At 44.9% G+C, this 14,780-nt stretch overlaps 1 protein-coding gene across 1 annotated transcript; it reads left to right on the top strand.

The window, feature by feature from the left end:
- Positions 1–13,125: 13,125 nt before the first annotated feature.
- Positions 13,126–14,104, top strand: CCR75_009626 (uncharacterized protein; the record flags this gene model as incomplete). The annotated part of the gene is made up of 2 exons (XM_067967665.1): positions 13,126–13,765; positions 13,836–14,104. 2 exons carry the CDS (start codon positions 13,126–13,128, stop codon positions 14,009–14,011), a joined length of 816 nt encoding a protein of 271 aa, XP_067819019.1. The 3' UTR covers positions 14,012–14,104.
- Positions 14,105–14,780: the final 676 nt, after the last annotated feature.

Raw genomic sequence — 14,780 nt, 5'->3', positions numbered from 1 at the left:
GACGTTTCCAGAATATTGTCTTTTTCTAGATGCTCATGTTTTTTTTTAAATATGATTGACAAATTTGTTGACTTCTTTATTGTCCATCGGTGTCCCGTATCATAAAAACTAAATTCTATGAGAGTAATAATAAATGTTATCTTGAAAAAAGAAGTATAAAGGTATATAGTTTTATCATCTTGATTTAATACTTTCAATATCACCAACCAAGGCAATAGTTCTGTTGATTGATTTAGGTTTGAATCAACCGCGCCAATCGTTACAAAACACGATTAAGTGGTGCGCAAGGAGGCGCGTTGCATATTTAGCTATTATTGTATTAAAATCAATGGATAGAAGATTATCACGCAGGAACTTAAAAAATCACGACAGTTTTCCTCTTCTCTATACTTAAGCCCTAAGCATTGATGTAACGGGATGTATCGTTCCATTAAATTAACACTTAAAGGCTGTTAATTGATATATTATCTAAAAGGTATATAATAATTGCAGGATATTACTTTATATAGTAACATTCAGAATTCTTTTCCATAACTAGGTATAGACCATTAAAACGGGGCACTACGACTTGTACTGTTTCAGTACAAGTCCACTTCGCACTGCTTCAGTTGCGAGTGGTGCCTTGCGTTATTTCACGTACACTAGTACGTGTAGAGGAAGACTTCTCTTAAGGTAACTAGCTTAAGAGGGTAATTGAAAACTGTATTGAATATAATTAAGTGTCTCTTGTTCTATCTTTGTAAATGCTATCTTAATTATGATCTAATACTAAACATGTAAATGAATTCTTATCTCTATCTTATCTATAACTCTCTCTTTGATTACTCCTACAGCTGATTAGTCTGCGAAATAAATAGATATTATGGTCTATACCTATTTATGGATAAGAATTCTGTACATTACTATATAAAGTAATATCCTCCAAATATTATCTTCCTTTTAAATAATATATTAATTAGCAACCTTTAAGTGTTAATCTTATATAACGATACACCCCGATACATCACCCCTCCCTTCAAACGACAATCACTCTGACCGTCGTAAGATGGAGTGGTCGCTATGTGACCACTTAATTTTCAAAACGATGTTGATTGGTCAGAACCATCATTTTAAAATTACCATCGCATGAAGATTCAACTCATGCGGGGTGACGATTGCGCTGCGCCTTCGGCTGCGAATCGTGCAGCCGCAGGTGACGCACTGTTGTAAAGGGCCAAGTCCCGTGTTTAGCTCACTACAAGAGGAGACTGAACCGTGAAGAGGAAACGTTGGAGGGCGCTTGCGAGGTTGGAGGTAAAATGACAACTGAATTGAAAAGCTTTTATGGTTCCTGTCGCTACTCCTTATTAGCCTCAAGGGCTCCTAGAGGTTTTACAAGTAAAACCTACACATGCATGAATAAGACCTACGAACTGATATAGAAATCTTGGGTACACTAGGGTTCAACCCATAGGACCTTGAACTTGAAGTCCTGTGAAAATTCCTTATGAAGTGAATGGCTCACGCTACTCACTTCAACTGGTAAAGATACGTTGGACGCGTCACCTGTGTAGTTCCCAAGCAGGGACCATCATTCATACTTGAATGTAAATCTTGAACTTCGACTGGGAAGCTTTAAACTTAAACTTGAAACTCTCATGTCGACGATGCAGTGTCGCCAGATGGTTTCTAGGAAGATGAGTAATGACGATGCGGCGTCATCACTTCATCTAGAGCACAACTGGCTACCTTTAGCCCTGGCTCGCATGTCTTACCCTGTAGAGACATGTCCCGCTTCCCTCCGTCTCATCTCCGGTGCCCAGAACCTTTGAGATATGTACTACGGTAAGTACTAAGACATGTAATGAGACACCCATTACAACTGTTTTCTCTTGCGGCAGACGGAACGTCTGCCGTAGTGTCTTCCACTCGCACAACACTCGATGTTGCGAGTGAACGTGGTGATTCACCACGTGAATACGACCCCTCTTTGGAGGTCGACTACGAATCCGAGTCGGATGAAATGGCCGACTCGGGGAGAATGGAACAGTCGCCTGATAGACGTCAGGCGGCTGACTATGAGCCTTTGAATGAGAGAGCTCATTCTGATAGATGTGAAAACAGTCTATTTGGGTCCGACGATGAGGATGACCCCTCATCGCCAGTACGATCTCCGATACGGTCACCTGTACGTGTTTCTGTACAAGGTGGTGACGATGGCCAAAGCCATTGTAAGAAAAGTTCTTGTGGTACCCCTGCTTCAGTGGGTACCACTCAGGGGAGTGATGACAATAAAAAGTCTCATCTCGCTCCTGAAAAGAAGCCGTGGCTTTTGCCTGAACGGCTTATCAATAGTTTGGCTGGAGAAACTACTCCTCACAATAAATATCCCTTATTTAAAGCGACAAAGCTACGTGGCCTTGATATCAGCGCGAAGAACTTTCACGCTGAGGAAGATTTCTATCTCGATGCTTTTCTTAAGCATCGATAGTTTAGTGGCAATATTAAGCGAGATGAAGTCTCGCTTATGCAAGCCTGGAGCGCGTTCATTCGCAATGTCAAAGACATTGCACACGAAGCTTGGCTTCAAAAACTTAACGCGAATCGCGTTAAATTTAAGAAAAGAACTCCAATCGGTGCAAAGTATAAATTGCATCGGTTGTCACGTGAGGCTGGGCTTCCATGCCTCACGTGGGGTGATTCCTGTCCGTGATGTGTAGACAACGTGATGGGGGTAAAAGGGGATGTATATTCTCTTTCTTCGCCCTGAGGAAGGACTCGCATCTCTATTGAGAGGGGCAACCACCAGATAGAGATCTGGAAGCAATTTTTTTAATAAATGCAATACGGGTAAGCTTTTACATTTTTTGACATTTAAATAATGTCGGTTCATCTTCTCATCTTACAGCTATAAGTGCCTCACTGATGCTCGTGCAGTGATCTATAGAAATACCAAGCCTTCCATAGGTATATACTCTCGGGATGCGTGACGGGATTGACGTTTTGCAATCAGTTTACAGGCGCCGAGGGCGCGTGTATTCCGATGGACCTTCTAAAACATCGGGTGGGTCTCGTCATACTAACGGATGAGGCCCTCAACGTCATTAATCATCTGGGAACAAGGCTCCCAGCTGTCATGCGAAGGTGGAATACCACGCCAGCGAACAAGATAACTCGTTCGCTGCCCCTTCAAATCACGGTGGTTCTGGATACTTTCGACAAGGAAACGCTGACCATTGTGGGAATCCACCAAAGGTTGTGGTGGAGGAGGAAATATTAGATCCGAACGGTGTGTCGGATCTTAAGTCGAGGATCGACAAAATCGATCACTTCCTCCATGATTTGGAGAAGGGACTTGAGCGCGGGCGCGGCAAGCTTCGCTCGTTGGAGCAAACGGTGCAGGCTCACCATATCGAGCGGTTGGAAGACCGTTCGAAGAGTGCGTGCTCCATGTTGGAGTACGAACGGAAGTATCACTCTGTTCGCGATGAGCTGTCGTCAGCTAATCGTAGTTTCGAGGATATTCGGAACCGGCATGAGAAATTAAGGTTCAACATGGGAACCTGGTTCGCGATCACAAGAATCGTTTGGGGATTCTTAAAAAGGGTGGTTTTCCGCCGCGTACTGATGGTACGGGCGGAGCCGACTATCGTAAAACGTAGGATGCGTTCGCATCCTACGTGGCAATTCTTATGTGTACGCATTGCCTCTGCGATGCAGTACACGGAAAGGACCAATGAACTTGGGTAGTAGCTTACTGCTACCCACATTAGTGACAAATCGCTTCGATAAGTTTACCGTAGAGAGTAGCACTAGATCATTGACTTTAAATGAATGAACATTTGCTCTTCCACGTTTGTCTGCATTCCGTTTCTGCCGGTCCACTGCGTTAGCAATTATATTTTTAACGAAACGGATTATTGATTCTCGAGTTAGCAAAAACTCTTCTGCTAACTCATTTGTTTTGTCTTTTCAGTACGCTTAGTGCGTACTGCCATGAGATCATTCTCATTTTCGATGTTGATTTCTTCGACAAAATTCGCGTCGTTATTAATTTCGACGCATGATGAGCATAAGCCAGAATTGGATTTGCTCGTGCGACTCCTCCCTTTAAAAGTAGAGGATCCCTCTAGTTGCGTGGGTATGCGAGGATGGCGTAAGCCATTCACAAAGAACGGCGTATGCGTTGTAGACGCATGCACCGAATTATCGATGGCGAATGTGACCACCGGTAAAAACTCGCTCCAATTCGGAGATGATTGGACGAAACCTCGAAGTATCACTTTGAGGACGCGATTTATGCGTTCCGTCAAACCATCTATCTCTGGATTATCAGAAATTGACATAGGCAGCCCTATTTAAAGAAATCGGAACATAGATTGCCAAAAATTCGCCGTGAATTGTGGATCTCTATCTGAGATCAAATCACGGGGTAGGTCGTGGAGTTTGGTTGAGGTGTCGATAAAGACACGGGCATAGCCTGGAGCCGTGATCGACTCTGGTACAGCACCAAGATGTACCATCTTTCTAAATCTGTTTAAAAAACAAGAATTACATTGTTTTTAGGATTGTCTTCGGGAAATTCGAAGACGAAGTCCATTAATACGGACTGCCAACACTCTGCCGGAAGTGGTAGAGGTTGAAGAGGTGCACAAGACAAAGGGCTAGGCTTCACCCGTTGACTTACGTCACAAGCACGAATGTACTTGCGCACGAACTGATACTGGCGGGGTCAGTAAAAGTCGCGACTTGCTGTGAAATAAGTTGTCTCACGTCCACGATGCCATCTTGTTGGTGCATCGTGGCACTCATACATGATATGCAAGCTCAAATCATTGTTGAGTTGGGACGACAACACGTGGCGTGTCGCCGGCAACGGCTGTGTAATACAATAAACCGTTGCGTGTTGTGTATCGATCGGATGACGATCGATATAAAGCCGGTAAATCTTTAAACTATTTATTGGATGGATTCATTAGATGATCCATTAAACATAGAAGGTCCTTATCTCTTGAGTAGGTTTTTTATATCATCAAGCAAAGTTGACGACAAAACACTTGAAATGAGTGCTGCAACAGTGGGATTACTGTCACTGTTGGAGTGCACAGCCGGTTCAAAATCGGGTTGGCGTGACAACGCATCAGCGACGAAACTAAGTCGTCCTGGTTTCTATTCCGCGAATAAATTATACTCCGCGAAGAAGGATAGCCACCTCGCCGTCCTTTGCGAGAGGTGTGGGCTGTTTACCGGCTGTGCGTGATGACGCATGCTCCGTAAATACGATGAGCGGTCTATCCTGAGGAGATAAACCCTAAATTTAGCCAGTGCATATTTCATGGCAAGGAGTTTCTTTTCATGCACTGGGTTATTGTGTTCAGAATAGTGGGTCATAATGTGAGCCACACCCAAGTGTTAGGTCTAATTACTTCACTTAAGTAATTGGCCTTCCATTTAAGTACACAAAATGTACCTAACGAAGATTGTGTAACATAGGGAAACTTTAGTGCATTACCCCCCCCCCCTTTAAGAACGAGTTCACGGTTTGCAATTTCTTAAAGGGAAACGAGGGACAGCGGGCAGTTTTACCCACCGCTCTTGTCCTCTCCGTCACTGTAGTGACCTGTGTGCACTCACTTATCGCCAACCATGCCACCTAAGAGGGGAAAAGATGAGACGTCGTCTGCAAAGACGCCATCACAACCACGCACGTAGCGTATGCACCGCGTTAACACGCCGCCGTTGCTCCGTGCCACAGCTACTACACCGACAGCTACTGCAGCTATCGTGATAGCCAGACTTACAAATCCATACCAACTTACACAGTGAGCTTGTGGATCCGTCGCTCATTGTTGACTAAAATGAGTCGACACCGCTGCCATCACCTCATAGAAGTGATGAGTACAGCGACCTAGCGAAGAAGGATGATGGCGCCTTATTGACTATCCAAACTTCACTCATTCCTCCTACTATGGAGACGCTCAACGTTGCGAAGGCCAACTTGCCTTACGTCAACAAAGCAACTGTTTCGTCGTCTGCGCTAGCTAGTGCAGTTACCAGTAATGAGAGCGCTGGCATAAAAGCGCAGCTGCTTCTTAGTTGGTTATGACCAAACACCTGTCGTTCAGACCATCATTCACAATGGGTCTGATGCAGAAAAGCCTGATTGTAAAGCTCCACCGATGGCACGTGAACATGCCCAGTCGATGTCTCAAGCCAGTCGTATTGAATGCGGCTATGTAGCTGGTGGCATACCACCAATGCCACCTCCATCTAAAGGTCTTATTCGGATGGAACGAGTGCGTCGCTCCTAGAGCACGCAACTCTAGACGCACAGAATTTTATGGCAGCTATAAGTCATGGAAGGCTCAGGGGAAATCACCTGGCCGTGGTTCCCCGATCCCGGTCGTATTGCGATCAAATGAAACCAGCCAATACGAAGCAGAGTTCCTGTGCCATTTTTAGCCACATAACGATTTTGCGAAACAACGTTCGCTGCAAAAAAACTTCGCTCGCTTGTGTGTGGAAGAAGTCATGGACGGTACTGCATTATCGGTTTCTACACATCACGCCGCTCATGCTAGTCCATGCGGAACTAGCGGAGCGACATATGGTGTTCCTTCTCATAAAAAGACACCAGGCCCGGTACGTCGACGCGCAGCGTATCGAACGGTTACCAAGAGTCGAAACGTTTTGGGTTTCCTCTCCAATGGACGAGAATGTGATGTTTCTGCTGCACGGAGCAGTAGGCAACCAAGCTTTCAACAAAAAAAGCGTTGGCTCCTAGCAGCATGCATCAGTGTAGGTTTTGCCCGAATGTAGCGGCGATTTCGCCCACCTTCTCGCGGCAGCCTATCCTGCATCCGTTCAGTCGCAGGCGTACGCGCTGCTGAACGACAGATTGGGGTCTCGAAAGTAAAGTCTCACGACTGACTTTGGATCTTCACGACGTCCGCGCGAAGGACCGCCAGGGTTACCAATGGCTTAAACTTCGTCTGGACCTTTTGAATAAGTTGATGCTAAGGGCTCCGCGTTACGCGCGTGATATCCATCGCTCTATAAGTCCGTATTGCGGTCGAAGGAGTCATTCGGCAGAAAGTTTTTTACCTTCCCCGTCTCCCCCGTCTTCCTCACCAGATCATCGCTCGACTCACAGTCGGCGTCACCATTGGTCTCTTTAGACAGATAAGGGTGTGTGATCTTTTCTCCAACACCAAAGCGCTCATTGTTTTTGGGACTATTTCCGTCATATTATTTTGTTTATCATGTGGGCTTGGCATCGCGTCGCGGACTTTTCGTGCATTTGCTAATCGCTAACCCACAAAGCGTTGTGCTTCGCTCACGCTTCTAGCATCACACTCGCCTATGACACCGCCGAAATGTCGTTCAAAGGACGTGGTTTATCGACACCTTTAGGTGTCGTGACCACTGCTAAAACAACAGAGTCACGAGGGCAAGTTACTCTTTTTCTTTTCATTGCACCGAGTATAGTGAGGAACCCCTTCCCACAAAGACTCGGGCTGCGCACAAACGAAACTGGCGTCTAACGACAGCGCAGCCCATTATATAAAATGGTGTCTCACCCTTACTGGCGTGGACATCGGTATTTATAGCGAATTCCACGAAGGGTAATTGTTTGCTCCATTTTGAGGAAGTCGCTACTATGCGCATTACATCCACCACGACCCGATTGACACGTTTCGTTTCGCCATCGGTCTGCAATGATCGGCTGTAGACATGTGGCGCTTGCTACCTAGCAGCTTAAGCACCTAACGCCAAAAATCAGATGTAAACTTGGATCCCTATCCGATACTATGGACTCGAGCATCACCTGTAGTCGGTATACATGATCCAGGAACAAGAGAGTTGCATCCTTGCCTGTGATCGATGTCTTACATGGTGCTAAATGCATCATTTTGCTCAGTATGTCTACAAAGACGACTAGCCCCGTCCGACCCTTATGATCGGGCAGCATGCTAAACATGAAGTCCAGACTATCTGACTTCCAACAGCTAGTTGGAATCGGTAGCTGCTTCAATGGCGCATCATGGAGCTCGTAAAAGGATCATCAGCTTGAGATCTGTTTCATGAGGCACATAGATTCTCAAGGGATCCCAAGGTGACAGCTGATGCCATAACAGGCCATCGCTGTAGTCAAAGCGATTCAATTTAGCTTATAGGTGCGACAGAAGGAAAACCTTTTGTCCCCCGAGTGATTTAACAGAAGGCGACAATACTCCTTTTCACTGTAGCTTTCTTTTTTTCAGAGGCTAATGCACTCGTTACGTGGTATGCCTTCATGGCTGCTAACGTCGACGGATGAAATTGTGCTTTAGTACTTGACACACTTTCCTGGTATCTTACCTCGAAATCTGGTCTACGCGTCAACGCGTCAGCCAAGACATTTGACTTATTTGGTTTGTATTCAACTTTAAAATTTAAGTAAGAGAATAATGTAAGCCATCTTGCCATTCTAGGCATGAGGTGTAGTGAGTTGATTGCAGTCCGGAAATTGGCATGATCTGTATAAACCACAAATGGCTCGGTGCCGAATAGGCCCACTCGAAACTTGACAGGAGCATATTTTATCGAAAGAGAAGCTCTCTGCCATGCATAGGGAAATTCAGTTCCGCGGTTTTTATAAGCCGGGACTGATAACATATGCACGGTCTATCACGTCGTCATCCTTTTTCATGAGTGCGCTGCCGCTTGCAAAACTACTTGCGTGACGGACTACGCTAAAGGATTTATCCACGTGTTACAATGCCAAGAGCGGTCTCTGATCAAGAGACTGCTTCACTGATGTAAGCGCATCTACTTGTTCTTTTAACTGATGTAAATACGACTACTTGTGCATCCTTTTTAGGGAGGTCAGACAAGGGCTTAGTTAGCTCTGCATAATTCTTGCTGTACTAATGCAAGTAGTTTTTGCGAGCCCTAGGAATTGGCGCAAATCCTTGACATGTCGCGGGATTGATTACTCTCCTTTACCGATTTTATCTTGTCTGGGTCTGCTCGTACACCATGCGTACCTAGGATGCAGCCCAGCACAGGTATCTTGGAGACTCTCTGATTCACTTTTGCAAGTTGAATATAATTGGGCGTTCTCCAAATCTGCAACACAGCATCTAAATAACGCTTCATCGGATCTGTTTTGCTCAGCCCGTTCTCGGCCCTACTATAAACGAATATATATTTAAAGTAATAGGCGCGAAGGCACGGTGCTGACACATCTAGTGAGCCACCACTCGGTTAAATGTCGCCTGTGCGTTCTTAAACCTTAGGGAATTACAAGCCACTCTCAAAGCATACATCTTGGGCCATTTTGGTTACATCAGCCTTTTTCAAAAGTAAATGATAGTAGCTATCCTTTGAATCAAACGAGGAAACTTTTTTGATTTTACCATTGAGCTCAACAAAACATCTTTCCGCGGGATTGGCGTTTGCGCTGGAATGGCGGCCGTGTTCAGCTTATTGCAAGTGTTAACTACGCGACATCCACGTGTGGCTTCACGCACACAGAAGGCCGTGCTGCAGTGAGGAGATTTACTTTCAAGGACATATCCCGCCATGGCTCGTTTGTCAAAGAGCCTCGTCGATATAATCGACTTTTTCTTCGGCAACGGCCAATGCCTGGTCAAACAGTTCTTGGTGCCAGTTTCCATATCAGTATCGTGCCCGATGCCCTTATCTGCTAGTAGGCAGTTTAACACTCGTCTGAGAACATATCGCGATGTTTCCTCAAAACCTCAAAGATTGGACTGTCTCTCAAGGCATCCCAGCCTTTACCAGCGAACCATTTCTTATGTCCGTTTCTAAGACGCTCTCGTTCATTGTGGACGAGTAGCAACAGTCCACCAATAACTCTTCTGGAACTTGTGTGACTATTTGTTGAATTTTTCTTTCCTTACGTTCGGCAAGGATTAGATCCTACAACATTTTCAAGAGTTTCACTATCTTCTCGGCAAATTTTAAGACATGCTGGAGCACCTCAACTGAGGATGCCTTCGCTATTTTGTCTTCGACGGCCCCAAACACCTCGTTCGAAGGCCCGTCCTCTTCGATTGGGACCGATCCAAAGGTCATTTTTTGACGTGCCTTTGATAATCCTTATCTGTCGGGTACTCGCTCTCCGAGTAATCACGACAACGGACTGAGAAGCGGGTGCCATCTCTTCCCTCGCTAACGCACCCCTTCCAACTGCGCTAGGCTCTAGAAGCTGTGCCGGTTCATGCGAAGCTTGACTTTCTGTCAGCTCGCTGTCTCTACATGCCACAGGCTTTCGGCTCTGTGTAGGAAATTTGAACGCATGACTACTTCTTATCGTCATTTTTACAACACCACTCTATCCGAGCTGGGTAGAAATTTGTTTCACCTGACTTCCCGTCGGTATAATTTCTACTACACCAGACTTTAGGCTCTGGAAAGGATCCGGTGACTTTTGACTTCCCGTCAACGCACCCTCAACTCCGTCAAAAACACACACGACATCAGCTGCATATGCCTGTCGCAGGAGCACATTCTTTCTTGTGTGCTGCGTAGAGTTTGCAATTGTGCGTGTACGCCAGTCTATCCATGGTTGGTGTCATGCAAACCATGGCATAACTAGGATGAGGTCATACGGACTCTCCATACCTATTACTGTGAGCTTCTCTGAACTCCCTCATACATAACGAGCACGCCGTTCGCCAAACGAACGGTCACCTCTTTTCGCTTGCCATCCTGGCAAAACGATTCAAACACCGCCGGTCTTTTTCTTAGAAACGCGAGCTTAAAAATTCTGTGATGCACCAAAATCCACGAGAAGGGTCATCACATGGTCTAACCCTCGTACTTGAGCGCTATAGACCAGCAGGGTTGAGGTCCGAAATTTCGAGACCTCAGGGACTATGCTACCCATTTGTTCGATAAATAAGGGGTAGCTTCAGAGTCCGCGTCAGTAGGGCACCCCGCCCCTACTGCGCTCCTGCATTGCCCGAACCCTCGGTGTTCGATGCAGAGCTCACGAGTCTCACACGCTGGTTCTTGCCAGCATTCTTTGGGTAGGGAGTCCTCTTGCTGGACGTCTTAGCCCCAGCAGGGACTCTGGCATAGCAGCGAGCCATCATATGGCCGCGCATGCCGCACTTGTAGCAGACTAGGTCTGCAGTGCCCAACTCCATAGGAATGGCATCCGACCTCTCGGCCGACAGCTTAAACCAAGCAGTCACCGAGGCACTGTTGAAGATTGCTCTGCAACCAAAGCAATTTAAAGTGCCTTTTGCATCGTCGACGGCACCTTTTAAACAAGGGTATCAGATCCACACTATTGGACTCCGACAGCGAGCGCATCTCCTGCACATACTCTTGCAAGGTTCGCTTCGCCTGTCACGCTCCAAAGAAGCGCGCCTGAAGCAGCACTTCGTTGTCCCCTTAAGTACACAAATGTACTTGACGGGGATTGTGTAACATAGTGCAACTTTAGCCCGTTACAGGAATAGGCGCCTCACAAGGAAGTACAATTTTAAACCTTCGCATTCTTCCACTCTATAGTCACACTTAAGAATTGAGTGCTGCATGTTATGACATGCAGTTCGAAGGAGGTGCATATTTATCACAATACATATGATTAGAAAACGCTATAGCATTACATGATCCCACGCAAAGGTGCAACTTAGCCATACAATTTTGTTTTCTTAAAATAAAAAGCTTACTACTTTTCTTTTTGCATTAACCGTACATACATTAGGCTAGGTCATGTGATAGATTTGGCGGTTGTGCACATGACCCCTTAAAAACGTTTGTGGCATCTTTATTGACAAAAATTGAAAGGAAAATATAGAAAATAGCAAGTTCAAGCAAGGTATGGCCAACACAGCTCGACTTAGCGCAAATCATTACAGTTGATTATAAGGAATAAAAGAAAAGAAAAGGAAAGAATCCGAAAGATGGAAAAGAATTACTTTAAGAGAGAAAACTATATGGACAGGAAAATGATAAAAAGCCCTGTTTCGCGAATTCTGACGAACGAAGGTGATTAAAAGGCTTATTTGTACATGCAGCATATTGATTTGTTAAGCGACAGGCTTATAAATTATTGCGGCCGACCGAATTTCTTACCATTAGTGTCCACGCCACGTAAAATAAGGTCCTTAGCCCATACTTGTGACAACAAACCTTTGGTCACTTGACTCTTTATTGCTTTTTTTTCGCTTGTTGGTCTCATGGTCGATCAAACTTAATGAGCGGTATCCTAAGAAGATCAATTTTCTACCATTCTTCAAGAATGGCTGCGTTAAGTGGAATCATACACGCCAAGCTTGGACGTGAAACTGCTCTAAGAAAAATCTAAGATACAGACTCTTGCCATTCCTTAGAACAAAATTAATTTGAGATCAAATCGTCTGAGCAATAGCAAAAGAATAGAATCACTCACGCGCTGTTCTGACACCTCAGTAGGACTCCACGAACTGTACATAATGTGTTTGCTAGCGTAAGTAATAGAAAATTGCGAATCCCATACGTATCTACGAAAAGTCTTTCTGTTAGTGTGAGGCAATAGCAGAAGGAGTCTAACTTCTTGGAAACGTTTACAAAGAGCTTAAGGTCTTGATGCCTGGATAGCTTCATCACTCTAAACAAACAATGGAGCCGAATTTTCGATGCAATTGCCATTCTGTTGCTACGGTAAAAGTCGATTTAATTTTTTAAGACACAACCGCTGCTTTCTTTCTAGAAAGAACGACACCAACACGTGCGCTATCGACACATTTTGGGGAACGAAGTATGGCGTAATACAAGTAATCGCTTCGATTGCTCTGTCTCTAAATTGTGACAAGCGGATTAATATTATTAAGATGCTCTTTGCGCGACAACAAATAATAATGTCCAACGGCTTTGGTACGCTAAAAAGTAGTGCTATGTCGAAATTTAAATTTAGTTCGTCGGCGTTTACTTAATGAGGCACAAGTATTGGTTTTGCGCTGAAAAAGAGTCGGGGTGCGTAATGATAGCCAAAGAACTTTATTAACGAACAATAAGTGACAACACACCTTTCCACTTTTATAAGCCGTGTGTGACCTAATATCAGCACCATACGGTGCCAAATTGCAATTTGCGACAAAGCGCACCTTAGATCCGCTTCGGAAGCTAATTATTGCGTCGGCATTCATGAACTCGACTTTAAGTTCCAATTCTGGAACTGCTGACGTTAACACGGGTTATAGTGGCGACAATATTGCCAACGCTAACACCACAAATACGTTTAAAAACAATAGCACCACCGACTCATGCACGTGGTATGACCAGATCAACTGCACACGACCACGGACGTGCGCTGATTGTCTCAATGTACAACTCTCTGGTGGCTCGTGCGTCATAGACCCGCGTGGGTCTTGTATTAGCATGAACAAGTATGAAAAGCACTTGGCACATCGGTACTACTATATGCCGTTCCAGCGATACTTTCCATCGAGTAAATACAATTATTGTAGTGGCAATGATTCCGTCTGCGCCGCGTGTTCAAAACAGTGGAACAATACTATTGATAGCACCGAAACCACTGGTCTGCCTTCAATTTGTACAGGCACGGGCAACTGCATTTGCATGGCAGTTTGTGAAAGAGCCGACTGGAAAGATGCGGTTCTGAATGCTCAATGCAGCAGCAGTCAATCTGATGCCGACGTGGGCGCGTCCATGGTCACTCGTGTCGCAGTGTTAATTATTGTTGGTGTGGCAGTAGCAGTTATTGTCGCATTTGTAATGTGGGGAGTGCATCGATATATTATACGCTCGCGCAATCGACGACAAGGTAAGGGTTTGCGATGTGACGAAGTTAGTCAAGTGCATGACGGGATTTGCATTGTTTTTTGTGTTAGTAGAAATGCGACTACCACCTCCATCAAGGTCGACAGGGCAACAGCTCTCTTTGTCAGGATGGAAGTCGTTACGACAGAATCTTATCGACTTGGAGTATGAATCCATCGGTAATGGCCAAGCGATGACGCTGCAGCACAATGTCCAAGACGAAAGAAGCGGGACAGCTGCGTCAAACTAGCGTGAACGACTTTGCACCGAAAGACTAAATTAATGTAAAAGCGTTTTGTGTTATTGGTAATCAATAATTAATTCTACATTTCTTATCGAATTCTGTGACGAGGTTAAAAACTTGCGTATTCACATAAATAAATTTGCTACTGAATCCTAGTTAAAATATTGCAGCAATTCACTCTTAGATGCAAGAAGCGCTCAATTCTACGCTTCATGATTCGCGACTCGGGCTAAGGCTTAATATGCATTGTAACTTTAAAGTTTTGTTTAGAACCGTGACAATGTAAGAAAACAGGAGCTGTTCAAACTCCTTAACACCAAAATCACGTTATGAACTTTTACTACGAAGGACACATGTAAACGAACTATAGTAATGTATATGAGCGATGGGCGTACAATAGAATAAGCGCGCACCCAGTCCATGTTTGAAATTATCAATGATAACAAGCTGAGAGTGCCGATATTTAATGGCTTGTCTTTTTATCGCTATCTTACAGATGTTGTTCTTATGGGCCGACTAGAGTCAGAAAGTATTCTCGTAAACGTGCTACCACCCTAGTGCGGCATTATCTCTCTGGACATTGATGTGAAACCGACAAGAACAAGTCGCGTGCAGCTGTTTTATGGTTGCGCATCGACATGGAGGCGCTGCTGCTACATGGAACGCAAGACTAAATTGAGAGACATTAACACGAATGCTTGTAACCTCTTGATACAGCTTTCTTGCTGCATAGGTATTAGTCGGTATTTTTCGGGTACTGGCAGTACTGGCAGCT

The sequence above is a fragment of the Bremia lactucae genome, linkage group LG6 (assembly GCF_004359215.1).
Source record: "Bremia lactucae strain SF5 linkage group LG6, whole genome shotgun sequence".
Taxonomy (NCBI): Eukaryota; Oomycota; class Peronosporomycetes; order Peronosporales; family Peronosporaceae; genus Bremia; species Bremia lactucae.
Note: the sequence above shows the minus strand (reverse complement) of the source record. Positions and strands in the feature narration are given on the sequence as shown.